The 26186-nt window shown below is 43.1% G+C and overlaps 2 protein-coding genes across 3 annotated transcripts in view; one reads left to right on the forward strand and one right to left on the reverse strand.

Annotated features, from left to right (window-relative positions):
- WDFY4 (WDFY family member 4) overlaps positions 1-26186 on the forward strand; it is a 270159-nt gene that overhangs the window by 203432 nt on the left and 40541 nt on the right. The window lies entirely within an intron of this gene.
- Positions 1917-25532, reverse strand: LRRC18 (leucine rich repeat containing 18). The gene is made up of 3 exons (XM_007446233.1): positions 25442-25532; positions 20539-20636; positions 1917-2919 (listed from the first exon to the last, which is right to left on the reverse strand). Exon 3 carries the CDS (start codon positions 2820-2822, stop codon positions 2055-2057), a length of 768 nt encoding a protein of 255 aa, XP_007446295.1. The 5' UTR covers positions 2823-2919; positions 20539-20636; positions 25442-25532; the 3' UTR covers positions 1917-2054.

A 26186-nucleotide genomic window follows, 5' to 3' on the forward strand; every position in this document is an offset into this window, starting at 1 on the left:
CTCTAATATATTACTGGTAGATATATAAATGGGTGTAAACTTTTTATAAGCTACTTACTAGCATGTATCAAAAATTACTTAAAAACCACACCCTTTACTACAACATTAAAAAAATCTTAATCATACAGGCTTCATCACAAAATTATTTCTATTAGTGAAAAACAGGAAACAACTTAAATGTCCAACAATAACTTAGTTATGTATATCCACGTTTGACTAGCTTACAGATGTTTTAAATTATGGTTATTAAGACCATGTAACCACATGGGTTTCAAAGCGGGATAAAAATGATGTGAATGCTATTATTTTAACTATGTATAAAATATACACAGAAAAATAACTGGTAAGGAAATCTGTCAGTATTACAGCTGGCTTACACTGTAGAATTGTGGATACTTTAAGCTGCTCTATTTAAAACTATGTTGTGGTATTGTTACTTTTGTAATAGAAAACATTTAAGAAAGAGAAAAACTGAAAAGGGAATTTTGAATCTGTATCTTCAGAGATTTTAGAAATATGATAGAGTTGTCACAGCTAAGCATTTCAAAGGAAAATAAGCAGTGAGGAGCGAAGAAATGAAGTATGCTGTCTGCTATGGTTTATAACATGAAAAAGAAATACGTTAGTCACGCTGAACTAATGGATATTTATCTCTCGGTGCTTTTCCACTGACCACTACAAAACTTGCCGCCAACACAGGAAAGCTTTGATTTAAAACAAACAAACAAACAACAACAACAATGAAAAACTTTCCTAAGGATATCTTCCTTGATCCCTTTCTTTTAGGCAGTATAAAGGTGTGAGTGAGTGGTACAGGGAAGGTTCTCAGCTATTGTGAGTTCTACCAACAGATCTAGAATGACTGAAGACACTGTTCAAAGTAGTATTTCAGCTTTAAGATGCACCGAGCTCTAGTCCTTAGAGAGAGCTGACTTCTACTGAGTACTCACTCTGTGAGCTATCTGCTTGAGACGCATGACAACGCTCGGAGTTGGGCTGGTATTACTCCCGCTTTACAGGTGAAAGGACCAAAGCTAAGCAAAATGTCCAGGGAGATGGCAAGTAAGAAGCAGAGCTGCTCTGGGCTCAGATCTGTCCAACTGCAGAGTCTTTGGCTTTTTCTCTATGCCAGGCTGGCCCTGCACACCACTAGGCTCTGAGCTCCTAACTTCCCCAAACAATGGCATTATAAAGAACAAAGTCTTCTTTCAACTTGTCTTCCCTACAGGTTGCAAAGGGCAAGACAAGCTTTCCCCCATTGGACACAGTCCCTGCACCTAGCACAGTGCCTAGTAATGTGTTCATCTATTGACTACGCCAACCCCTATCTGCACCCATTCTTTCCTTATTCCACAAAGGTCTGGAAAAGCACTGGACATAATAAGATGGGAGTGAACCTCATTCATTCACAGCCAGTCAAGGGCTTGCAGGTTTAGTCTAGAAACCTCCTAGAGCAAATTATGCAAGTGCAGAAAAGAGAAAGGGATAGAACTGCTTAGAGCCCAAGATGTTACTGCCAATACTTAATGATAATATCTGCCCATCTCTGTGGTCCAGTTTTGTCCCCTTCCCAAGACTATATGTCCATCTGCCCCCCTACCAACCCATGCTTAGAGATGCCTGACTTTTGAAGCCTGGCCCAAAGCGTTCCAATATAACAAGCTCCACACTGGGGAGCTGGCAGTTGGTCCAGAAATGTGTGATAATGAGACTAAGAGTGTGCTGGCTGTATCAGTATCAGCCGCCCAGGCCACGGGCTGTAGGCAGGAGAGTTCTGGGGCAGAAGTAAGACAGATGTCCCTTTCCTGACTCATTGTGCTTGTGTGTGCGGGTGTGTGCGTGCAGAGAAGACAGAGGTGTACGGAATGGCAAAGAACTAAAAGCCCTTCAGTCAACAAAATCACAAGCCAAGGAGGTAGGGAAAGGTATTTTATGGGCTTGGCTGGAGGAGCTATCGTAGTAACGGAAGAATCCCTCAGTTTTGTGAGGATGTAGCCCATTGTCATCTTGCCTCCCTCCCTTTTCCCTTCCCGCCTTAGGGTCAGGGTCCCAGGTCACCTCCAGTCTTCCTGGGATTCCTTGGCCGTGGAGTTGGGTGAGGCCAAACTGGAAAAGATGGCCCTTCTCGGTTCCACCGTGGCCATGCTTTTGATTTTGTTCAGCCTGTCCTGGGCCTGTTGGCATTTTCCCAGGCAAGGCCCACATAGATCCTTCTCCTGCACCAGATATAGGTTGTCCACCCTCTTGATGGAATCTATGAACGTATCCGACTCCTCTGCTTTGGGAAGGGGGTTTCGCTTTGTGTTGAGCTTTTTCAGCTTGGGGAGCTTGGAGATGCTGTTGGGGATGGTGCTCAGCAGGTTGTCATGGAGCCCCACCTCATGGAGCTCCTTCAGGGCGCCTAGCGTGGTGGGCACGCGGTCCAGATGGTTCAGACCGAAATTCACAGTGCGGATATTCTTGAGCTGATTGAGCTCCACAGGCAGCCCATCGGTGGTCAGCCTGTTGTTGCTGACATTGAGGTAGAGCAGAGAGGTCATCTGGCCGATGGACTTAGGGAGCTTGTCAATGTAGTTGCTGTGCAGGTCCAGCCACCGCAGGTTCTGGAACTTGGAGATTGAGTCAGGAATCTTCCTGATCCTATTCCGGCTAAGGTTGAGCTCATCTACATCACTGAGTCGCAGAATACACTTGGGAAAGGTGGTAATTCCCATCTTGCTCAAGTCAAGGCGTTTCTTCCCATCAAATGTGATCTTGATACAATTCTTGGCCACACTGAGGGTGATCTTTTTACCCTTGGGGCCTTTCCCGCCCTTGGCCATGTTCTTTTAGTAAGGGGGTATGTTTGAAGTATGTTGTTCTGATTGACTGGTGATCGGTTAGAGAAAAAAGTCACATGAAACTGCTAGAAGATAGACTCTGATAAGAAGAGAAAAAATATCCAGTTAGGAGATGACATAAGGGTACTGGACTCCCCCCAAATCATAATGCTTCACTTTCTAATGGTTTGAAAGGAGAGAAAGAGGGGAGTGGAGAGAAATTAGGTCATCAGCAGAAATAGCCTAGCCAAAGCTCTTCAGCAGTTGAATGCCCTCTTCAGACCTCAGTGCTCCCAGATGTAAAATGGGAGGGTCAGGGTTGGCCTGAAGGATGCTCGACACCCCTCTGGCTGCGCCATTCCCCGACTTAGGAATCTCTCCATTGTCCTGGACTGTCACATATTCCCCATATTCCCCCTCCTGGGTGTGTGTGGGGAGGGTCGGGGGGTAATGTCTTGGATATCTGCCATTTCCCAGACCCTTACTTAAATCTAGTCTTTTCTTAGAGTTATCCCACAAGTTCCTAGGGTGGGACTGCTGAGTTCTCAGAAGGAACGTAGCCTGGATATAAGGGAATAAAGGTGGGAGTTAAGAATGACTTGTGTATTACATCCCTCCTCACCTTCTGGACCCAGAGGAGCTAGTCAGGCCTTGGCTACTATAACTGCAGTGCAAATAAACAGCACAGAGAAGTCTTTGCTTAGCCCCCAGGTAGGAAAATGAGCCTACAGCATGCCCATGAGCACGGAAGAGGGGGCCAGGGTGGAGCCTGGCAGAATTGAAGAGAATGCTGCCTTTTCCCACCTCCTACCCACCTTGTCTTCCTCCCCTCACATTCTTCACACTGAGATTCAACTGTAGGCCCCTCTGCACCGATGGGTGTGATAACAGATTTCTGCCGTCGGAGAAGTAGAACGTACAGAGTGACGGGAAGTTTCTGGCCTCACAGTGCTTGCTTAGAAGTCCAGTTCTACCATAAGTAATTTGCTTAAAGTTTCAGTGCCTCGATTTCCTTATTTGTGGAGACAGCTCCCATTTAGGACTCTAAGGGAGTGTAAATTATCTAAATTATCTATAAAGCGCTTACAGCAGTGTCTGGCACATAGTAAAAGCTTGATAATGTTAACTGTTAAACATTACTGTCAGGAACTTTGCACATATTGCTTTTAATCTTCAACAATTCAGCAAGATCCACAGGCTTATCCCCACTATAAAGAGAAGACCGAGGCTCAGGAGCGAGGAAGGTCTACAGTCAAGAGGAGGGTGCAACCGGCCTGCCTGTTCTAGAGGCTCTTTTCTTTTCTACGGCTTGGTGTCTCTTGCTTGCTGATACGCTATTTTGGACCAAGCTTCCACTCTGGACAGAAGCATGCTGTCAGGAGATAAATCCCCAGTAGGGATGGGTGGGAGAGGTGCTCTGCGCTTTCTCTGCGTCATCAGCCGGGCCCTGTATCAGGAACCATGGCTGTGTAACACATGGAGCGCCAGCAGTCAGGCTGTGTGAGCCTAGTATCACATGTTTTCCTTGTATAGTTAATCCTCAGTGCCAAAGGCAAGTAGGTAACAATGCCTCCCACATGTTTATTATAAATCCTGCTCTTGCCACTCCCAGCTGAAGGTTTGAGGATTCCACCCTATGCAAGTCCTACTGGATCAGAGCCTCCTGAGATGGATGGAGCCCTCCACAATGTAGCCCGATGAGAGTATTCTCAGCTCTCAGCCACACTGATGTTTTTTGGAGCGGGCCTTGTAAGCTGAACCTATTCTTTAGAAACAGTGAACCGACCACATTCAGGCATGATTGGCTGGTTACCAAAGACAGTACTGTGTTCACCGGTATTGAAATATCTGTATTACACGGCTGTGTGGAACCAGATGGGGCAAAGCAGTTTAAAAATGAAAGCTGGGGTTCCAGTCACAGTTAAGATGGAGTAAGTGCGCTCTGCCCGTCTCACCCACTGAACGCAGCAAAAGGCCCAAGGACTCTGAAGATAAATGGTATAAGGCAGATTGGAGAAGTAACTCAAAGTAAGACCAGCTTTGCACCAGTGGTGACAGATTTCCAACAAAAACCTCCCTCATTGGCCAAGGACAGGGAGACAGGGCCTTTTAGGGTCAGCGTGAAGGAGATCCCGTTTTTTTCTATTCATCTTTTCCGTTCTCTTCTGCCTCAGCCCCAGGCAATCCTGTATCACTCGAGTCAGGCATGCAGGCACTTAAAACTCTAAAGGGGGAGAACCATTGTCTTTGACCAAACTGTTGTCCCAAGTGTTTGGAAGTTTGCTTTTTTTCTCTCTATCCCACTGCTTGGCCCTGGAGAGAGAAACTGTGGCAGGAAGTACACAACAGATTTAGAATACAAGTTCCCTGGGTTTCTAGCCAGAAGACCAAGGAGGGGAGGGCAACTCCTGGGAACCACAAAGTGTTGGGGAGATTGCAAAGAGGAGAGAGTTTAATAAAGTTGTATATGAACTCCAGGATACACCCCGAGCTGCCCACGAATAGACCAAGCCCTGAACAGGGTCTTGAGTACCTACTCCCAAACCCTGAACCCAAAGGCTTTGTGAATTGAGCACTGTGCAGATTTCAGACTGGTGCCTGGATAGCAACATGAAGGGCTGATTCGAATAGTACTGTAAATTCTCTGCAAACTGAATGGACATTATAAACGTAGTCTACAGAATCTACAGAAGGTTTGCCAGAACTTGTAGCCTGTGACTGACTGCCTGCTCACAATGTACATGTATATATCAGTATAGATATAAAGATACATCCTAGAAGAAGAGGAGGATAAAGGCTTGTGGTGCAGAAAAATATTTGAAGGAAAAATGGGTAAAAACTTCCAAAAGTTGGTGAGAGACATAAAAACTACAGATTCAAGAAGCTCAGTGAACTGCAAACAGGATAAATAAACTCAAAGAAATCCACATTCAGACGTTATCAAACTGCTCATAATTAAAGCAAAAATTAAAGAAGAAAACAACACGTTGCCTACAGGGGAACAGCATACAAATTATTACAGGTTTCTCACTAGAAACTGTGAAGGCCAGAGGTACTGGAAAAATATTTTTAAAATAATGCTGAAAAAAAGAACTGTCAGCCAGACAGTAAATAAAAACATCCTTTATGAATGAAGGCAAAATAGACATTCTTAGATAAATGAAAAATAAAAAGATTTGCCACTAGTTGAGCTGCTATCAAAGAAATGATAAAAGAAGTCTTTAGATGAAAGGGAAACAATAGTAGAGGGAAGCTTGGACCTTGAGAATAAGGGAAGAGCAATGGAAATGTAAATATGTGGTAGATGTAATAGGCTGTTTTTCTCCTCTTACAATCTTTAAAATACGAATGATGGTTGAAAGCAAAAATTATAACTGTCAGTGTATGTAGATGGAATACATATGACAACTACAACATAACGGGGGAAGTTAATGACACCTATAAGGTAGGTAAGATTTTTACATTGCTTTGGAAGTGGTAAAATATTAATTCTTAGCAGGCTGTAGAAAGATAAGTATGTATATTTTAGTCTCCAGAGCAATCGGAATGGATAGTTTTCAGAATGGATTATAAAAGAAAAAGAGCCAATTATATGCCATCTATAAGAAAAACACTTTAAATAAACAAAAGTAAGTTAAACTAAAAGAATGGAAAAAGATGTACTTAACAAGAGAGATTTAATATAGATGAAGCAAAAGATGATAACATTGAAAGAAAAAATGGGCAAATATACAATTAGAGTTGGAGCTATCAATACTTCTCTCTCAGTAATCAATAGGCCTAGAGAGAAAATCAGCAAGGAATGGGGTTTCTCAACCTTGGCTCTGTTGACATTTTGGGCTAGGTAATTCTTTGCTGTTGGCAGGGATGGGGTGGTGATGGGGAAAGGCCTGTCCTGTGCATTGCAGGATGTTTAGCAGCGGAAAGTAAGAATATTCTACCCACTAAATGTAGCTCTCCACTAGTTGAACAACCAGTAATGTTTCTAAACATTGCCAACTGTCCACTGAGGGGCAAAATTGCCAGATGAGAACCATTGATAAAGAACTGGACATTACCACCAACCAGTGGGATCTAATTGACATTTATGAAACACTCTACCCAGTAACAGAATACATTCTTTTCAAGTGCACATGCAACATTCACAAATATAGACTACATTCGTGGTCATGAAACAAATCTTAACAAATATAAATGAATTGAAATCATATAAAGAATGTTCTCTAAAAATAATGGAATTAAGTTAGAAGTCAATATCAGAATAACTAGAAAATCTCCAAATAGTTAACAATTAAACAGCATGTTCATAAATACTCCATGGGTCAAAGAAATCTCAAGGGAAATTAGAAAATATTTTGAACTGAATATAAAAATAGAACATATTAAAACTTATGGTATGCAATTAAAGCAGTGATTAGAGGAAAATTTATAGCATTAAACATTCATACTAGGAATATTTAAAAAAAATAAGAAAGGTCTCAAATCAATAACAGACTTTTGCATTAAATAAAGTAGTAAAGAAGAGTAAAATAAACCTAAAGGATGCGCAAAAAGGAAATAGTAAAGATGAGCAGAAATCAATAAAATTGAAAGGATAAAGACAATAGAGAAAATCAGTGAAATTAAAAGCTTGTTCAATGAAAGGTTTAATAAAATTGATAAATATCTAGCCAGACTGACAGTGAAATTAAAAAAATAAAAAGAGGGATTTCCCTGGTAGCGCAGTGGTTAAGAATCCACTTGCCAATGCAGGGTACATGGGTTTGAGCCCTGGTCCAGGAAGATCCCACATGCTGCAGAGCAACTAAGCCTGTGCGCCACAACTACTGAGCCTGCGCTCTAGAGCCCGTGAGCCACAACTACTGAGCCCACATGCCACACCTTCTGAAGCCCATGCACCTAGAGCCCGTGCTGTGCAACAAGAAAAGTCATCGCAATCAGAAGCCCGTGCACCACAACGAAGAGTAGCCCCCACTCGCCAAAACTAGAGAAAGCCCACGCACAGCAACAAAGACCCAACGCAGCCAAAAATAAGTTAATTAATTAATTTTTTAAAATAGTGCTGCTATGTGTACGATTTAAAAAAAAGAGAGAGGAGACACAAATTATGAATATCAATAATTAAAGAGAGGATAGGACTAAAAACCCATAGACATTAAAAGGATAATAAAGGAATAGTACAAACAACTTTAGAAAAAAACTTAGATGAAATCGACTGTAAACTATAAAATCTCACCCATGAAGAAATAGACAACCCTTAAAGACCTATAGTTATTAAAGAGACTGAATTCACAGTTGAAAAGCTTCCAAAAAAAACCCTCCAGGCTCAGATGGTTTCATTGGCAAATTCTACCAAACATTTAAAGATAACAACACCAATTTTACACCAACTTTTCCAGAAATAGAAGAGGGAGCAATTCCTAACTTATTTTCTGAGGCCGGCATTACCCTGATACTAAAATCACACAGAGACAATACAAAGAAAGAAAACGACAGACCAATATCCCTCATGAACATGAACATAAAAATTCTCAACAAAATATTAGCAAATTGGGCTTCCCTGGTGGCGCAGTGGTTGAGAGTCCGCCTGCCGATGCAGGGGACACGGATTTGTGCCCCGGTCCGGGAAGATCCCACATGCCGCAGAGCAGCTGGGCCCGTGAGCCATGGCCGCTGAGCCTGTGCGTCCGGAGCCTGTGCTCCGCAGCGGGAGAGGCCACAACAGTGAGAGGCCTGCGAAAAAAAAAAAAAAAAAAAAAAAAAAAAAAAATTAGCACATTGAATCCCCCAATATATAAAAAGAATAATACATGACATCCAAGTAGAAATGCAAGGTTGATTCAATATTCAGAAAGCAATGGAATATAGCATGCTAACAGACTAAAAAGAAAAACATACATGATCATATTTATGCTGAAAAAACATGTAACAAAACTTAACATTTATTCATGACAAAAACTCTCAGCAAACGAGTAATCCAGTTTATCTTTCTTAACCTGAGGACCCCCACAAAAACAGAAAAACCCTATAGTTAATATAATCGGTGACAGACTGAATGCTTTCTCCCCTAAGTTTGAGAACAAGGCAAGAAGGTAAACTCTCACTATTCCTATTAACATTATATTGGAAATTCTAGCCAGTGTAATAATGCAAATAAATAAATAAATAAATAAAGGGCATAGAGATAGGAAAGAATGAAATAAAACTGTCCTTCTCACAGATGAGCTGCTTGTCCAGGTAGAGAATCCTACAGAGTTTAAAAGACATTCTTGGAACTAACTAGTGAGTTTAGCAAGGTTGTAGGATACATGTTTACACAAAAAAAACTCCACTGAATTTCTGTATACTAGCAATGAGCTATTGGAAACTGAAATCTGAAAAATAATAATGCTCCAAAGAATAAAATACTTGTATATTTCACGTAAGTAAAAAAAAAAAAGTGCAGGATTTCTGTGATAAAAATTGCAAAACACTGATGAAACAAAGCAAAGAAGATCTAAACAAATGGAGAAACATACCATTCATGAGCTGAAAAACTTAGTGTAGTTAAGATGTAAACTCATCCCAAATTGGTCTAAAGATCAATGTGATTCCAATAAAGATTCCAGCAGGATTATTTGTATGTATGAATAAACAGATTCTAAAATTTATATTGAAAGGAAAAGGAGCTAGAAATTCAGAACAATTTTGAAAAAGAAAGTTGGAGGATTCATGCTTCCTGATTTTAAAGCTTACCATGTAATTACAAAATGTGGTATTGATGAAGGGATAGTATATTGATCAGTGGAATAGAAAACAGAGTCCAGAACTAGATCCATATAAATATGTTCAAAATGGTCAATTGTTTTTTGACAAAAGTTCAAGAGAAATTCAATGGAGAAACAACAGACTTTTCAACAAATTGTGTTGGAACAATTGATTACCCAATATGCAAAAAAATTGAATCTCGAACTAATGAAATTAACTCTAACTCAAAATGGATCATAGGTATGTAAAATGTAAAACCATAAAACTTTTAAAAGAAAACGAAGGAGAAGGTTTTCATGACCTTGAGTCTGGCAAAAGTATAACCCATAAAAGAAAATATTGACAAATTGGACTTCAACAAAATTTGAAATTTTTGCTCTGTAAAACAAACAAAAACTCATATCCAACAAAGGACTAGTATTCAGAATCTATAAAGAACTCAAGGTCAACAGTAAGAAAGAAGACAATACAATAAAAAAAAAAAAATGCCCAAGGAATTTAATGAGACATTTCACCATAGAAGTTATATGAGTGGCCAGTAAGCCCACAAAACCACAAAGCATTGCTCAGTTATCATTAGTCACTAGGGAAATGCAAATGAAAATCACAGATAACCACTGCACAGTTACTGAAATGCCTAAAACAAAACAAAACATAAAAACCAATAATACAAAGATTTGGCAAGGGTGTGGAGCAACTAGAATGCTCATATATTGTTACTGGGGATTCAAAATGGTACAATCACTGTGAAAAACAGTTTGGCAATTTCTGATAAAATTAACTATATACTTATCATATGACCCAGCATTCCCCCAACTAGGTATTTACCCCCAGAAAAACTAAAACCTCATTGTTCACACAAAAACTTGTGCTTATAGCTGCTCTCTTCATAACTGCCAAAAACGAGATAAAAACCTGAAGGTCTTTCAGTGGATGGATAAGAAATTGTGGCTTATCCTTATAATGGATACTATTAAACATAAAGAGAACAAATCTACTGATACATACAACAACTTGGATGACTCTCAAAAGCATCTTGCTGAGTAAAAGAAGACAATCTTAAAAGTCTGCATCATGAATGATTCCGTTTATACAACATTCTGGAAAAGTCACAACCATAGGTACAGAAACTAGATCAGTGGTTGCCAGGGAATAGGGATGGGGAAGGTTTGACAACAACGGAGCAGCACAAGTGAGTTTTCTGGCGTGTTGGAACTGCCCGTACCTTGACTGTAGTGGTGGTTACGTGAAGCTATACATGTTAGACCCCAGAGAACTGTATACAAAAGAAGCAACTTTGCTGTAGGTAAATTTAAAATTTTTTAAAAACTTAAAAATATTTGGGACTCCATAGTCTATTTCTGTCGTTCTCAGCCTGGCTTGGAAGTCTGTGACTTTTTCATGCCCCCACTCAGGCTTGTTTTGCCCTGTGAAGGGCATCCACACGTGTATCATGTGGGCACTGCTGGGTATGTATGCGTGTCTACCATGTGTATGCACATGCACACTGCGGGGAACAGCTATACACAAGGTGACATACCAGAAAAACTGGCCTACTGCACTTGAGTTAAAATCTGAATTAAAAAAAATATGGACTGAGATCAGGGGAGCCTGAGTTCTGATCACGTTTATCAATGACTTCTCATTGGTGAGGTTGCCAGATTTAGCAAATAAAATTGCAAGATGCCCAGTTAAATTTGAGCTTCAGATAAACAGTGGATAGTTTTAAGTATACGTATATCCCAAACATTGCATAGTTCTGTATTTTATTTGACAACTCTATCCCATGGATCTGAAAAAGTAGTAAAGTTTCCTTTGCCCATGGTTCTTGTTAGTTCTTTGGGACTAATTTAAGCCAACTCCGTATGCTTATTCCTGTATTCAGTCATTCATTTGTACACTCAATTCAGTAAGTATATCGAGAGCCTACTAGGTACCAAGCCTCTGTGTTATTTATACAGGTGAACAGTAAATGGGGCCAGTCTCTAAGCTCAAAGAGCTAAAATCTAGGTTGTTACTGATTCTGGTCGCCAAATTCCGAGTCCCAAAAAGCCTAGGCTGTCTTTTGTATTTCGTGTATTTAAGATAAAGTTCAGCTGAGGGAGGACAAACACATCAAGTATGGGCAGAAGGGCCTAGATGGGAAGGATGCTTCCAGTAGACTGTAGATCCAGCCAGGTGAGCCCAGCTGTGCCTGGTCCCCCACAGCCCTCCCATGGAAAGAAGCCCTCCCTTCTCTGATGACTGATGGGGAGGAAGCAGCATGGGGCTGTCCACAGGGACGTCTCCATTAAGGAGCTTCTCCCCACCAGGTCCTTTGGCTCAGAGCCTGCTCATTCATTCATCACCTGCAGGCAAAGTAGGGGCTGGCCGGGATAAGCACCTCACCTCCTCCTCAGTGCATCTGGGCCCCCAGACAGCCCCAGGCCAGATGAAGCATGCTCAGCCCCCACCCTCTTTGTGCTTCTCCTCAGGGCCGCTTTACCTGGCTGGGACCCTTGCTTTCGGTTGTGGAGGGCAGGGTGTGTTGCTCAGGGTCCATTCTGACCCCTCTAAGCTGTGAGAACCACTAGAAGCAGACCAGTGCCGGGCGCCCCCAGAGCCCAGGGACACCCCTTTTCTTATACAACTCTGAATGGTCAGCATCCTGCCCAGGTCTGCCCATTGGGTAGGAGAGTAAGTATTGGCAAAAGAAGTGTGAAACTGATGATCTTTCAATACAACTAAATCTGATTAGATGAACTGTTATTATCAATTCATAGCATCCTCAAATACCAGCGTGGGATCAATCCACACAAGGGAAGCTGGCAATTATAGAGAGAAAGAAATGTCAATAGATAATCAGATAGATGGATAGGTAGATAGATGAACAGACAGATAGATGGGTAGTCAAATAATAGATTTCATTTCACATGAACAGCTTGGAAACCCAAACATGGGAAGTTTCTAAATGTACTTTTTGTCTTGTACAATTGGCTTTTACACTTTAGGAAAACTGGACCAGTTGGTTTGACTTTAATTTCTAATTAATTTTTCTATCTAGTCATTGTGAATCAAACAGCATGGTGGGACACCTCATGGATATCTAAATTAAAAATGTAATGGCAACTTATATTTTAATGCCATCAGAATATTTGCAAGCATTTTCAGCTGTAAGATCATTATCTTCACTATGATACTAGAATTTATCTAATGCTTCACACTCATGCATATTTTTAAGACTGACTTTGTTTATATATATCTGATATCTTTAAACATCTTACTGACACAATCTCACAATAATTACTTCACCCTTTTCACCGATGCATTGAGACAAGGATAGACATATTGTACAACTGAAACCCCCAAAGTCACCGTCAGTATTTGGGACTAACTTCATAGCAAGCTTTGTGCCATGTGGATGAGAAATGTCTTTTGCTTGTGGGACATCTCTTAAGCGGAAGTAATGCAGACTTCCCTCAGTGAAGTCACTCATTCAAAAATCATTATTCTTTCTCCCAACTCTCATAAGACCCATTCACTAGATATGTAAGGGGAGAGCCTTGCCTCTGCTGTGACTTCCCATGAGCCTTCAGATCACTCCCCATGCCCTCCACCCCTTCCCAGAATGAGCTGTTCGTTCATGTGAAAAGCCCTGTGGCAGGTGGAGACGTGAGTGGTCACTGCGGGGCCCTCTGTTGAGTGGGTATGTCTAGAAGCTCTGCCAGACCTCTAAAACAGGCACGAATGTTCAACTCGGGCATCGTCTGCACTGGAGGAAAGAATTACTGTTTGTCCAGCACCCACTCTGTGCCAGGAACTGTGTGCTCTACTACTTGCTTTACAATTTTGTCTGCTTTTTGGAGTATAGACTCACTGGAGGTATAACCATTAAGTGGTTTTATTTTTTCCACCTCTGCCCCCAGCTACATTGTATCGAGCCCTGCTTTCCTGTGAGCAGAAGGACAGATCGCCAGGAAGGGGACAGACTAGAGGCAGAAAGATTTCTGTGCAGCTCACAGCAATACCGCCACCAGACACCTGGCAGAGATGATGGAGAGAATGACAGCAGGAGAGAGATGTGGACAGTGGGGGTGGAGTCTTACAGGGACCCCACAGTTACGGGGGTTTTCCGACATCAATTTTGGAAAGGCTTCACAATGTCAAGAGCCACTTACTACTCTTCATTCAGGTGATATGTACCAAAGTAACTATTGCAAGCCTGCTGCTGGACCATTTCTGTATCTCTAATCTCCATAGTAATTATGCAGAGTGTCAGTCCTATTTTTAATATAGGAGAATTGGGGCTCAAAGAAGTCAAGTGCCTTCCCCAAGTTCACGAGACAACACAGCTCAGCCAAACCTAGGCTACCTAGCTATTACACACCTATAAGCCTAGGTGTGTAATACCAAAGTTTACGATCATCCCACTACACTATCCTGCCTCTCTTTTCCTTCTGTTGCCTTTTCTTTAGACTTGTTGCCTGTTATCCCACTGTCCAGGGACCAGTGTGTTGGGTGCTTGTTTTCATAGATATATATATGTGTACATATCTGAATATAGCTGAATAATACGGATTTTAAACATATTTTACTAGTGGAGTCATTTAAGTGTAAGAGTGTGGAGATTGACAAGGAGAGAAGGAGGTAGAGAGAGAGGAACAGTTTAAAGGGTACATGTAATGCCACCAGCCAGTTCATTTAATGGGCCTGTGCCCCAAGTGAGTGGTGTAAGAGACAGGAATCTGTTGTTCCTCGGCCCCTCCAGTCCCCACGAGCCCCCATGGTGTGAGCTTCCTGTAAAGATGCAGGTTTTCCTCCAGCATGGCCCCAGAACCCTGGCCCACAGCATTCCCACATGCCCACCAGAGAAGCCGGCCCTCTGCTGCCCTGGGCCGGTGTGGGGAGGCAGGGGGAGGGCTGCCGGCTGTGCAGGGCCCTGAGAGGCCGTGTGCAGCCACCAGAAGTGCGATTTTCACAGCGTGGGCTCACTTGGACACCTAACACTTGTAAGATGCACTTCTGCGGTTCCCAAACAGCAGGCATTCCCCGAGTGTGGGTCCTACGATGTGCTCCACCCCCTACAGCCCCCAACACACACATTCTCTCCGCCAGCCCTTAGAGGCCCTTCATGCCTCCTTCACACAGCAGGCGCCCTCCAGTTTGCCATTTCATTCAGTCCTCACAGCTCTCCTCTGAGGTAGGAATATCCCTCCCACCCAAAGATAAGGACCTGGGGGTGGGGTGGGTGTAAAGTGGTTTATCCAAGCTCACACCGCTCGCCTTACTCCAGGGCTTCTGGGTGGGATGTTCTTTCCATGACATCAGAGCTATAGCACACAGAGTGCCTGTGTGGAAATTATCAGGTTCACTTCATTTGGCAATTATCTGGTTAATTTGATCACCGCAGTGCTAAGGATCTTATATTATGCATGTATACCTTCCTCTACCCCTAATATTATGTACTTCTGCATCCTCAGCACCAGTGTGGGTCTGCACATGTGCTGCCTGGGAAGCCATTATCTGTCAAACTGCCCTCTTCCCCCTGGCCGGTAATAAGAATTCAACTTTTATTTGGAGCAAAAGTTCCCAGGGGGTCACATGGCCCAATAACAAAAGATGATGATTTCTTTTTGGTTTAATAGCATCTCTTTTGTAATTCTGAATGTACTCTGTTTTAATTGGATTTGTTAAAGGAACAAAAGGGAATAGGTGCCATACAATTAAAATAAGATGTTAAGATTATTAGTTTAACAGACTAGAAATGCCTTGTTCATCAACCAACACATTCAAAGCACACAAAGCAACCTTGACACCCGGAAAACAAAGCACCAAAGTCAGTGCTGGCACCTTTAAACCCCAAGAGGTGAGCATTAATTCAATTTCAATCACTGTGGTTTAAGCACTGCTATTGCCAGACGGACCCGATTGCATTCTCTCCTCACAGCCGTGGCTTCCATTGCAGATAAAGAAGCTGGGCTCAGAGAAGTGGCTTGGCAGGGCGAAAAGTGCAGGGGCTTTAGACCCACGTGGGTCGCCACCCAGCTCCCCATTTACTGTCAGGTGACCCTGAACAGTCTGTGGAGCATCACTGAGCTTCAGCCCCGACTTCCGTAAATGGGATAACAAAAGTGGCTGCTTCTGAAGGGTGGCGTGTGGGTGAGTGAGGTCCTCGGAGGACTTTGCTGTGACGGTGGGGGATGGAGTGCAGGGAGGAGCCACAGCTGGACAGGGCAGCACAACTGATGACAGTGGAGCCAGCACTCCAGGATTCCAACTGGGTAGAACCCTGATTCAGACACCATAGCCCAGCGTACTTACTTGCTGGGGCATTCCCACCTCCCAGGTGCAGACCTCAAATTACTTTATTTGGAGGACAAAGAGATATAGCTCCTTTGAGGCACAGAGCCACCCACACACCCAGGATTGCAGAGTGGGGGGCATTTCTCAAGTGCCCAGTGATATGTGCATTCTTTCTGCACCACGACCCCATCTGGCCCCAGTGAGAACTTGCTGAGGGGTGGACATGGTGCAGACCCAGGTGTACCCAGCTGTGTGCACTGGCCAGCCCCGTGGTGTGGTACCCCCATTTGCTGTACAACAGTCCCTAGCTCCGAGGAAAGCTTTGCTGTAAACCCGCCTACCTGTGAAGTTGTGAGATACCTTGAAGGGGAGCCCTGAGGATCAACTGTAAGGGAACAGCCAAACCTTCCCTGGCCCTTTGGAATTCATTTCTTCATCAGTAGTTCACATTGGATAACTACTATCAACAAGGCGCTGATCTATGCAGCAAACTAAATGAAGGCTCTGCTCACATCCTAAAAGGGAGATGAACCAAAGCAGACAAACATAACACCAGGTGGGGAAGAGTGCCAAGAATAGAAAGAGCAGGGGCAGAAGAAATAAGAGAGTGGTGTTGGGAGATGGGGTCTTTTGAAGAGGTGACCAGGAAGGGCATCTTTGAACAGAAGACATCTGAGCAGAGATGGATGGAAGTGAGGATGCAGGGAGGCAGGGAGGGGATTTCAGATAGAGGATGCTCCAGATGGAAAGGCTCTGTGACAGAGGGATGGGGAGGGACAGCATGAGGGTGGGAGAAGGAAGGAGGGAGGGAGAGAAGGAAGGAAGGGAGGCCAAAGACATGATTTTAAAAAAACAAAACCCAGGGCAGACATGATCTGGGTTATTTTTCAAATGATACTTCCGCTGTTGTGAGAAAAATCTCCAGGGCGTGTCAAACCAAGGAGAGAAGGCCAGTCCCTACACTTGCCCCAGAGTGACCACAGACAAGGCCGTGCCCTCTCCTCTCTGATTTCTACCTGAGCCAGGAGGAAACCCAGCCCCGGGACAGCCTCATGCTCTCCTGAGTCTCCAACAAGCTTGGCCATGCTAGAGAGTCAGGGGAGGGGGGCGTGGTACGCAGCCACTCTTGTTTCCCTCTAGAGATGTTCTCTCAGAACCAGCAAGCCCACCACTGCACTGAAACCTCGTGGTCAAGCACAGGTGACTGTGATATAAAAACCACATAGCCTTTTACATATGGGTGACAGCAGTATGGTGCAATGTGTGTGTTTGTTTATTTAAACCTCAGCTAAACTTTCCCCCCATCCAGAGGTGAAGGGCATTGGAAGGACCATGGTCTCATTTTTAAAGGGATACTTTAGGTTAAAGAAAAAGGGTGCAAAAGGATGGTTTGGGGCTCTTTGTGTGTAAGACACCTGTCTTTCAAAAATGCTGTGACTTCTAATCCTTTTTCTGTAGAAATATTTTCTGAATTCACGTTTCCCTTTCCTCGAGTCTTTATCAGGCTTATTTGAAGTTATTACTAAAACATTCAGGACTATCATTAAGAAGAGAGAACCCTTTTCGGGCGACTTTGGACAAATAAGATACAACTTGCTAGGAATGATGTGAACAAAGGCAACATAGTGGCCCACACTTTGATTAGGACAGGGAAGCTCTTCAGCATTTTACAAATAGGGATATTACCCATGTATTAGCCATTCTGTCTGTTCCCTTCCTGTTATGTGTAAAGTAACTCAATAGAAGACAGGCACTCGGACAGCAGGGAATGTGGAGGCTTTGAGGCCAATAGAACTGGGCTCCATCCCCACCTTCACTGCCAACCTGGTTTTAATCATGAGCTCAATTTACTGATCTGCAAAATGTGTTAGAAAATTGCAAGTTGTTGTGAAGAGTAGATGAAGTGATGACTGTATGTTAAGTGACTAGTGTGCACTGGGTACTCAGTGAATGGTAATCTGGTTCCTGGCACCTTTATGATGGTAAATAATGCTGATAGAGTCACCAAACAGGACCATATTGACTGCATCCCTCAAATTAGTAGCCCCAAGACACTCCCCACTGATCATTAATCCCAGATGTAGGATTTGTGGAACAATCTTTGCTGATTCCCAAGCACAAAAGTCTTTGCAGCCTTTTAAACACAAATTATTAATAATAATAGTGATAATAACAAAAGAAAAGAAATGTAACAGCAACTTGTAGATATGATAATACCTTTGTCCATTTTTAACCTCTAGAGCTTGCTAGAGCCCAGGCAACTCACTTGCTCATTCATTCATTCATTCATTTGTTCAACAATTTATACTCGAGTCATTCTACAGGTTAGGTCAGATGAGAAGATATGCAGTGAACATGACAGACATGTTTCTCGTGAAACTCCTATTTTAGGAGAAAGCAAATCAAGCAAGAAAAACAAAACAAATAAAAAAGAGCCAAGATTATGTCAGGTGGTTTAAATGCTCTGCAAAAAATAAAACCTGATGATGTGAAAGGGAACACCCAGAGTCAGGAGAAGAATGTTGATGGGGGTGGTGGGGGGACTGATTTAGACTGAGATAGATGGGGAAGTCCTCTCCCAGGTGACGTTTGTGCTGAGACTTGAACACTAAGAGGCCACGTGGGCGGATTTGGGGAAGAACACCCCCAGAAAGGGGCATACCAAGTGCAAAGTCCTAACAGTGGGGAGAAAAAGGAGATGCGGGGGTGGCTGGAGCAGGGACAGCAAGGAGATGGTAGAAGATGAAGACGGAGGACTTTATGGAAAAGGTATAACACGTTACGTGCATTATCTCGTTTAGTTCATCCACCCCACCTAACAGGTAACACACCGAGCCCCAGAGCACATCCCTTGCCAAAGTCACATGCTAGTCAAGCAGAGCCAGCCCTTGTCTGTGGGCTTAATTGCCATTTGGCTTATCCATGAAAGTTTGGTTTGACAACGTCCTGTAATAAATTTGGCTCTATGGGCCGACAAGGAAGCTCCTGACTCATCATGTTTTCCAGACACTACCCTAAACTGAGCTAGATCCTGTGGGAACATTCATAGCAGCCCAGATCAAGCCCCATCCTTAAGGCTCATCCCTCACTGAAAAGAAGGCACGCGTGTGTTATCACACCCAGCTCTGGGGGTTGAGATGAGCTCTATTATGTGAGACAGGTAGAGAGCTTGAAAATTGAAAATTGGCAATGAATCCAACTGGCCATGAGCTGAAAGCTGGTGATGATTGGTGCAGCTGGGTAGCCCATCATGCCCACTTGGAGGGGCATGGTTCAGCTGCACGCCTCATGTTCTAAGAGTACCAGGGACCAGGAAATAGCACCTAGCTTTGATGAAGACCCACCCAGATGATGGGTAGAGGGAAAGAGATGGGTAGTGGGAAAGAGCATGAAGTCCTCCCGTTTCATCAGCATTGCCAAGCAAAGAGCGGCGGGCAACAGTGGGAGACCCTTGGAGCCCCAAGAAGAAGCTGGCACCGCCAAGCACCAGGCCTTTAAGGTCAGTCTCTAGACAACAGTAGGGCTCAGGCACACTGAAGAGCGGACAGGGGCAGCCTCAGCTCCTCCCTTCCCCCTCCAGGCTGAGGCTGAAGCCCAGAGTCACCCCAGCTTGAAGACCAGTCAGAGCTGTGTCCCTCCCTAGTTGTATGACTTAGCACACGTTTCCTGACCTTTCTGACTCCCCATTTCTTCACAGGAGAGCTGGTCATCAGCACCTGGTTCACATAACAGCCATACGGTTTGTAAATGAATTGAGAACCTACTATGTGCCAGACAGTCTGCAAATCAATTTAACACATTCAAATTAGGTTCCTGCCTTCAGACTGCGTGTGTGGATTATACTGACCACCTACTCTGGGCCAGGCATTTTAAAGACACTGTAAATAATTCTTAACACCTGCCTGATCTGTTTATTGTTTTTCATCTCCACTGGACAGATATGGTGCCTGAGGCTCAGAGAGGCCAAGTAGCTTGTCCAAAGTCACAAAGACTCAAAGTAGGGGCACCTACCTTTGCCTGTTGTGGAAATAGAGACGTGAGGCGTGATTCTAGTGTGTTCCATGAAGAATCCTTCCTTACAAGGCCCAGCCCAGCCTAGGACTCAACCATTTGTTCGTGGGTTCCAGTGTTCAGGATCACTCAGAGAAATGGTTTGCCTCCAGACTTCTCAAAAGACAGACTGTGCTCCAAACCCCAGCACCGTCAGCAGAAATCAAGTGAGGTCTGCTGAGGTTGCCTTCACAGGCTGCAGCCTCCTAACGGAACGAGCACTGCAGTTTCCTTAAAGGGATAACTGGGGCGGTGAGGAAGCCGTTCAAACACTAGTCTCCACCTGCTTGTGGAGCAGGAAACAACGTTCAAGGAGACTGAGACTTTGGAAAGATCATAAAGCATGACCCCAAAGCCCCACAGATTCCCACACTAACCTCCCAAGCTTGTCCATGGCCCAGGCGCCCGAGAATGCCCAGCTGGGTCCCCAGCTAGCTGCCCTTCCTGCCTGGGGCTCGGGGCCAGCTTCCTCCTCTCCTACATAATGAATTAGCTGGTGTCTGGGGTTTGTAAATAAAGCACACCAGGAGAACAGGCATTTCCAAAGTTGCTCCCTCAAAAAGAGGAGAGAAAAAGAGTTTGAAGAGGTTGTAGTTCAGCAGAGTTAAAGAAAAATAAATGCAACCAGAGGAAAACTTACCCTGTTCCGCCGGTTCTTCCTTCTCAACTGTGAAACTTTGTCACCAGGCAACAAGAGACCTGGGACCTGGCGTTAATTAGCATAATCTTGACGCCAGCCTGCAAGGTGAGAGAACACAGTGCCGAAAGGGTCTGCAGGACAGGGTCTGGGGTCCCTGGGGCTTGCAGTGGGCTTCTTCCTGGCTTCCCCAAGGAGTGCCCTGGGGATTACAGTACCAGGACGGCTGCTTTCCATGGCGACCTCCAGAAGCAGACGTTGCTAACAGAGGGGAAAGAACCATGTTTGCCTCTTTGAAGGGACAAGTGTCTTACTTCTACAGCATTGAGTCCCATGAAATATCATTCGACTTCCTTGTAATTGGCCCAGTATTTCTTTCTGCTCTTTGGTTTTTGAGAGGGGCTGTCTTTTATCTATTTATTTGAATTTAATTATGTCTTGCAGTTTTCTTTATGCCCTTTTCCCATGATTAGATCAGAGTGACTATAATTCTCATAAAAATCAGACATTAAATAATGATTTTTTCTTAATTAATATTATGCCATTCAATGCTTGTATGTAGTTTCTAAACTCGACATTTTGAATGAATGTGCAATACTGAATCTGGTGGACTTTGCTTTTCCTGTTGTTTCCAGTTTGGCACTATCATGAATAAGGCTGCAAGGAAGATATCTGGGCATTTATAGTCTCTTTGTTCAGTTTCTTTTCCTTTAAATTAAATTCCCAGAAATTGAGAAATTTGGCAAAAAGGATAAATGTTAAAATTATTTTGCAAATACTAAAATAACATTGTAGAACAATTAGAAAATACATATATAGAAACAAAAATATAAAAGCACTCTAAATTGTATTACCCAGGTTGAATTTTTAAAATAAATTAAATAGTTAGCAAATAAATAATTTGAAATGCAAAATTAACCCAAGCAATGAAAATTTTGGCAAGTACAAAAAAGCAAAATGAAAAAGTTTAAATTAAAAAATAAAAATATAATAAATCATTAAATTAGAAATATAGTTAACTATAAAATTTTTTAAATACATGAACACCACCACCATCCTATTTAATCCAAAATGAAAGAAAGTAGATCATTTAATTTAGACAATAAATGGATTTAACATAATGAGCAAATGAAGATAACTAGAAAATTAAAAGTTACCTGAACTACAACTTAGTGCACTTCTAATTAGAATATTCAAAAAGCACATAATTTAAATTAGAAAATAAGTAATCTGAAAATCATAAAACACAAATAAGCAAAAATAAAATCAGTACTTTAAGGGAGAAAATACACAAGAAAAATACATTAAGAAATTTTTTTTAATTTTTAAAAATTTTATGGAAATATAGTTGATTTACAATGTTGTGTTAATTTCTTCTGTACAGCAAAGTGATTCAGTTATACATATATATATTCTTTTTCATATTTTTTTCCATTATGGTTTGTCACAGACTATTGAATATAGTTTCCTGTGCTATACAGTATGACTTTGTTGTTTATCCATCCTATATATAATAGTTTGCCTCTGCTAACTCCAAACTCCCAGTCCTTCCCTTCCCTACCCCCCTCCACCTTGGAAACCACAGCTCTGCTCTCTATATCTGTGAGTCTGTTTCTGTTTTGTAGATATGTTGATTTGGATCGTATTTTAGATTCCCCATATAAGTGATATCATATGGTATTTGTCTTTCTCTTTCTGACTCATTTCGCTTAGTATGATAATCTGTAGGTCCATCCATGTTGCTGCAAATGGCATTATTTCATCCTTTTTGATGGCTGAGTAATATTCCACTGTGTGTATATACTACATCTTCTTTATCCATTCATCTGTCAGTAGACATTTAGTTTCCCTGTCTTGGCTATTGTAAGTAGTGCTGCTGTGAGCATAGGGGTACGTGTATCTTTTCGAATTATGATTTTGTCTGGGTGTATGCCCAGGAGTGGGATTGCTGGATCATATGGCAACTCTATTTTTAGTTTTTTGAGGAACCTCCATACTATTTTCCATAGTGGCTGGACCAATTTACATTCCCACCAACAGTGTAAGAGGATTCTCTTTTCTCCACACCCTCTCCAGCATTTGTTATTTGTAGACTTTTTAATGATGGCCATTCTGACTGGTGTGAGGTGGGTCCTCACTGTAGTTTTGATTTGCATTTCTCTAATAATTAGCAATGTTGAGCATCTCTTCATGTGCCTATTGGCCATCCGTATTTCTTTTTTGGAGAAATGCCTATTTAGGTCTTCTGCCCATTTTTCCATTGGGTTGTTTGTTTTTTTGTTGTTGAGTTGTATGAGCTGCTTGTCTATTTTGGAAATTAAGCCCTTGATTGTATCGTTTGCAAATATTTTCTCCCATTCCGTAGATTGTCTTTTCGTTTTGTTCATGGTTTCTTTTGCTGTGCAAAAGCTTGTAAGTTTGATTAGGTCCCACTTGTTTAGATAAATACATTTTAAAATACAGATATGTAAAACCTTATAAAAATTAAAGCCACTCAGTTTCAGCATCTAGAGGTAACTTTATGTTATATAAACTTCCAGACTTTTCATGCATCGACAACATCAGGTTTATGGCATGGTTGTGCAATAATAATTTGGTAATTTTGCTCATGTTCATTTCTAACTCCAAATATACACAAGTTACCAATTTGTCAGGTAACTGCCCTCTAATCCAGCCAGAACAAAGATTTTTGTTGTCGTTTTATTAATTTGCTTGTGTGCGCTTGTCTTCAGTCAGGGCCCGGGGTCAAGGTGTGGTCCGGCAAGCGCTCTGCAAGCGCTCTCTGCACAGCCCGGTGTGCTGGGCTTTCATGGGTGCCTGCACCAGGCTTCAGCAAACCCTCATGAACTTCCCACCTCCATTTCCACATCTGAAGATGGAGATCATGGCTATCTCATTGAGTCTTTGTGAAAATTAGATAATTGACAAAAAGTCTTTGCAGTTTCCAGTGCATTAGACAATTATTATTATTGTTTGTATGCAAAATTTCTACATGTTAAAGAAATAAAGACAGGAAGTTATAATAGAAATATTATAAAAGGTCAATATCCTGTTAATTCAGGAGGAAATCCCTGAACTGCAAGAACGCCTGTCTATTAATGGATTTCTGTTGACCTATAGTCTAGGTCTGAAAACTAGGCTAACCCCAAATTTGCTTCTGAGGAGGGAAAAAGGAGCGGGAGTGTGTTTCTATTACCAGCCTCTTGGCTCCTCGTGGAAAACTCTGCCCACCCCACAGACTGCTTCCCCAGCATGCTCCTCCAGAGCCGCACCCAGGCAAGAGGCAGGGCAAGATGCTGGCCAGTACTTGCCCTGTCTTGAGGCACAGCACAAACGGTTAGTAGACACGTTTCTAGTTTGCCAGGATGAGTGAATTTTCTTCTCCTTGTGGTCTGTGTTTTCTTGACACCCATGGGTTACTCACTAACCCATTTCACCATGGCCTCATAACTGTTTTGCAAATAGAAAAGACACAGGAGAATTTAGAGAGGCATCAGGCTTTTGAAACATGTCCACTTTAGTTCAGGAGGCCCAGTTTCCCTGTGGGCCCTCCCTGGATGTCTGCGAGGTTACTGTCTTAGTGCCTAAGGACTAGCCATAGCCCGCTAGTCCCAGAGGTGAGGAGGAGGAGGATGGGCAGATCTCCCATCCCTTCCTGGGCTGAGAGGGTATAGCCTCCAGCCAGATGAGTCCCTTGGCAGAGACCCTTTTGGCCTGGGCTAGCCCACCCTCTGAAGGCCCCTGGTAGGCTTCTCTGCCAGGCTCCCTAGGGAAGATGAGAGTTCCTGGGCTATGCCCTGGCTCACTCTGGGAGACAGGCTCAGGGTAGAGTGGAGGTGTCAGTCAGGTGGAGCTGGACCAAAGGGGCGGAGTCAAAGGCAAGACGCTGAGGCAGGCCCTAGGCACTGAAGTAGGAGTAGGAAATGCCCCAGGGCAAACCACTTCTAGGAGTTCAAGGACATAGATGGGATTTAAAGTGAAACAGCGCAGATAAAAATCACCTCTCAAAATAGGGAAGAATTTGAACCCAGCCTAGCGGTTGACCACACACAAAGTTCAGCTTGAAGATAGTGCCCCATCTTTGGAAGTCATCCGGAGGAGTTTAGATGCCTGTCTTGGGATGGGAGTGAGGTTGGTAAGATGTCCTCTGTGGGCCCACCGTGCTAGGCCACCTTCAGGTTAGACAGAGTGACCTACCTAGTCCTCAGTGACTTTGAACTCTTCCATTCTTCTCCACATCATCCCTGGTTGCCCAAGGGCCTGGACTCTTGCCCCATAGACTCCATGGCAAACCCTGAGCTGACAGAGCAGGAGATCTGATTCACAGGTGGCACAGTTATTCTAAGATCTTCCAGAGTGGTACTGGCAGAACAAAGCAGGTCTTGACCAGAAGCAAGTCTTCACTTTTACACCACACTGTTCTTCCTCCCAGAGTACAAAGAAAATCAACCCTGCTCTGGGAGAGCATCAACGTCAACTAGAACTGTGCCCATTGAGGGAGCCCTGTGTCCACACCTGTGCTAACCTGTTCCAGACCTGTGGTTACACTTGCTCCCCAGCACTCCTGGGTCAGCCATGTTTGAAGGATGAGGTAACAGTAGTTCAGAGCAGTCAAGTGGTGGGGGCAGGATTTGAACCCAGGTTCTAGTGACTCCAAACCAGTGCTCTTTCCCATGCTGCCTCCCTTGGACCTTGGAAGGGCTTTAGAAAGCCAAGAGCCATCTCTGGCACCTTGTTTAATACAAAATTTACACTGTAATAATGGAATAGTGCAGTGTATCAACTCTTAAAGAAATACTTTAATCACCAGATATTTACAAAATTCACATAAACCATTCCAAGAGTTCTGTAATTGCCTTCAGATGAACGTGAATTTTTTAAAAAATTTTTTTCAAAGAGAACTCACCTTTGGTGAGGTGTCTGGATGCTGGTAATGGCGTTTTTTTCTGATGGTAATGAAATGATAGATCTTCCTTGGAGCTCATAGCTGATGAAATGAGCAGTGGGATGGTAAACTGCCTTTATCTTCCGCACACCATTCCGCCGGATGGCAATGTCACAAAAGACCACAGATAAAATTCTAGAATTCTTTATGAAAAAGAAAAACAGAGGCTATCTCCTGGATCTTAACGGGCACATTTTGCTCCCCTATTCCCCTTCCAGTGTCAGATTTCTAAAATAAAGTAGCAAGATTCACAGGCTTTGCCATACCAGCTCCACATCCTTGTAGCTCAGCCCCACATCCTCAGAAAGGCTCAGAACACATTCTTTTATTTTTTTTAATTATACCTTTTTTATTATTTTTCTTTTTTTTTAGAAGTTTATTAATTAATTAATTAATTTTTTCTGTGTTGGGTCTTCGTTTCTGTGCGAGGGCTTTCTCTAGTTGCAGTGAGCGGGGGCCACTCTTCATCGCGGTGCGCGGGCCTCTCACTATGGCGGCCTCTCTTGTTGCGGAGCACAGGCTCCAGAGGCGCAGGCTCAGTAATTGTGGCTCACGGGCCTAGTTGCTCCGTGGCATGCGGGATCCTCCCAGACCAGGGCTCGAAGCCACGTCCCCTGCATTAGCAGGCAGATTCTCAACCACTGCACCACCAGGGAAGCCCTCAGAACACCTCTTTTCCGAGGTGGTCCACTTTGCTGTCCAGCCT

Source organism: Lipotes vexillifer, unplaced genomic scaffold, assembly GCF_000442215.2.
Source record: "Lipotes vexillifer unplaced genomic scaffold, Lipotes_vexillifer_v1.1 scaffold1143, whole genome shotgun sequence".
Taxonomy (NCBI): Eukaryota; Metazoa; Chordata; class Mammalia; order Artiodactyla; family Lipotidae; genus Lipotes; species Lipotes vexillifer.

Coding starts and splice junctions, on each gene's coding strand:
- LRRC18 (XM_007446233.1), bottom strand. CDS start 2,822: ATGGCCAAGGGCGGGAAAGGCCCCAAGGGTAAAAAGATCACCCTCAGT.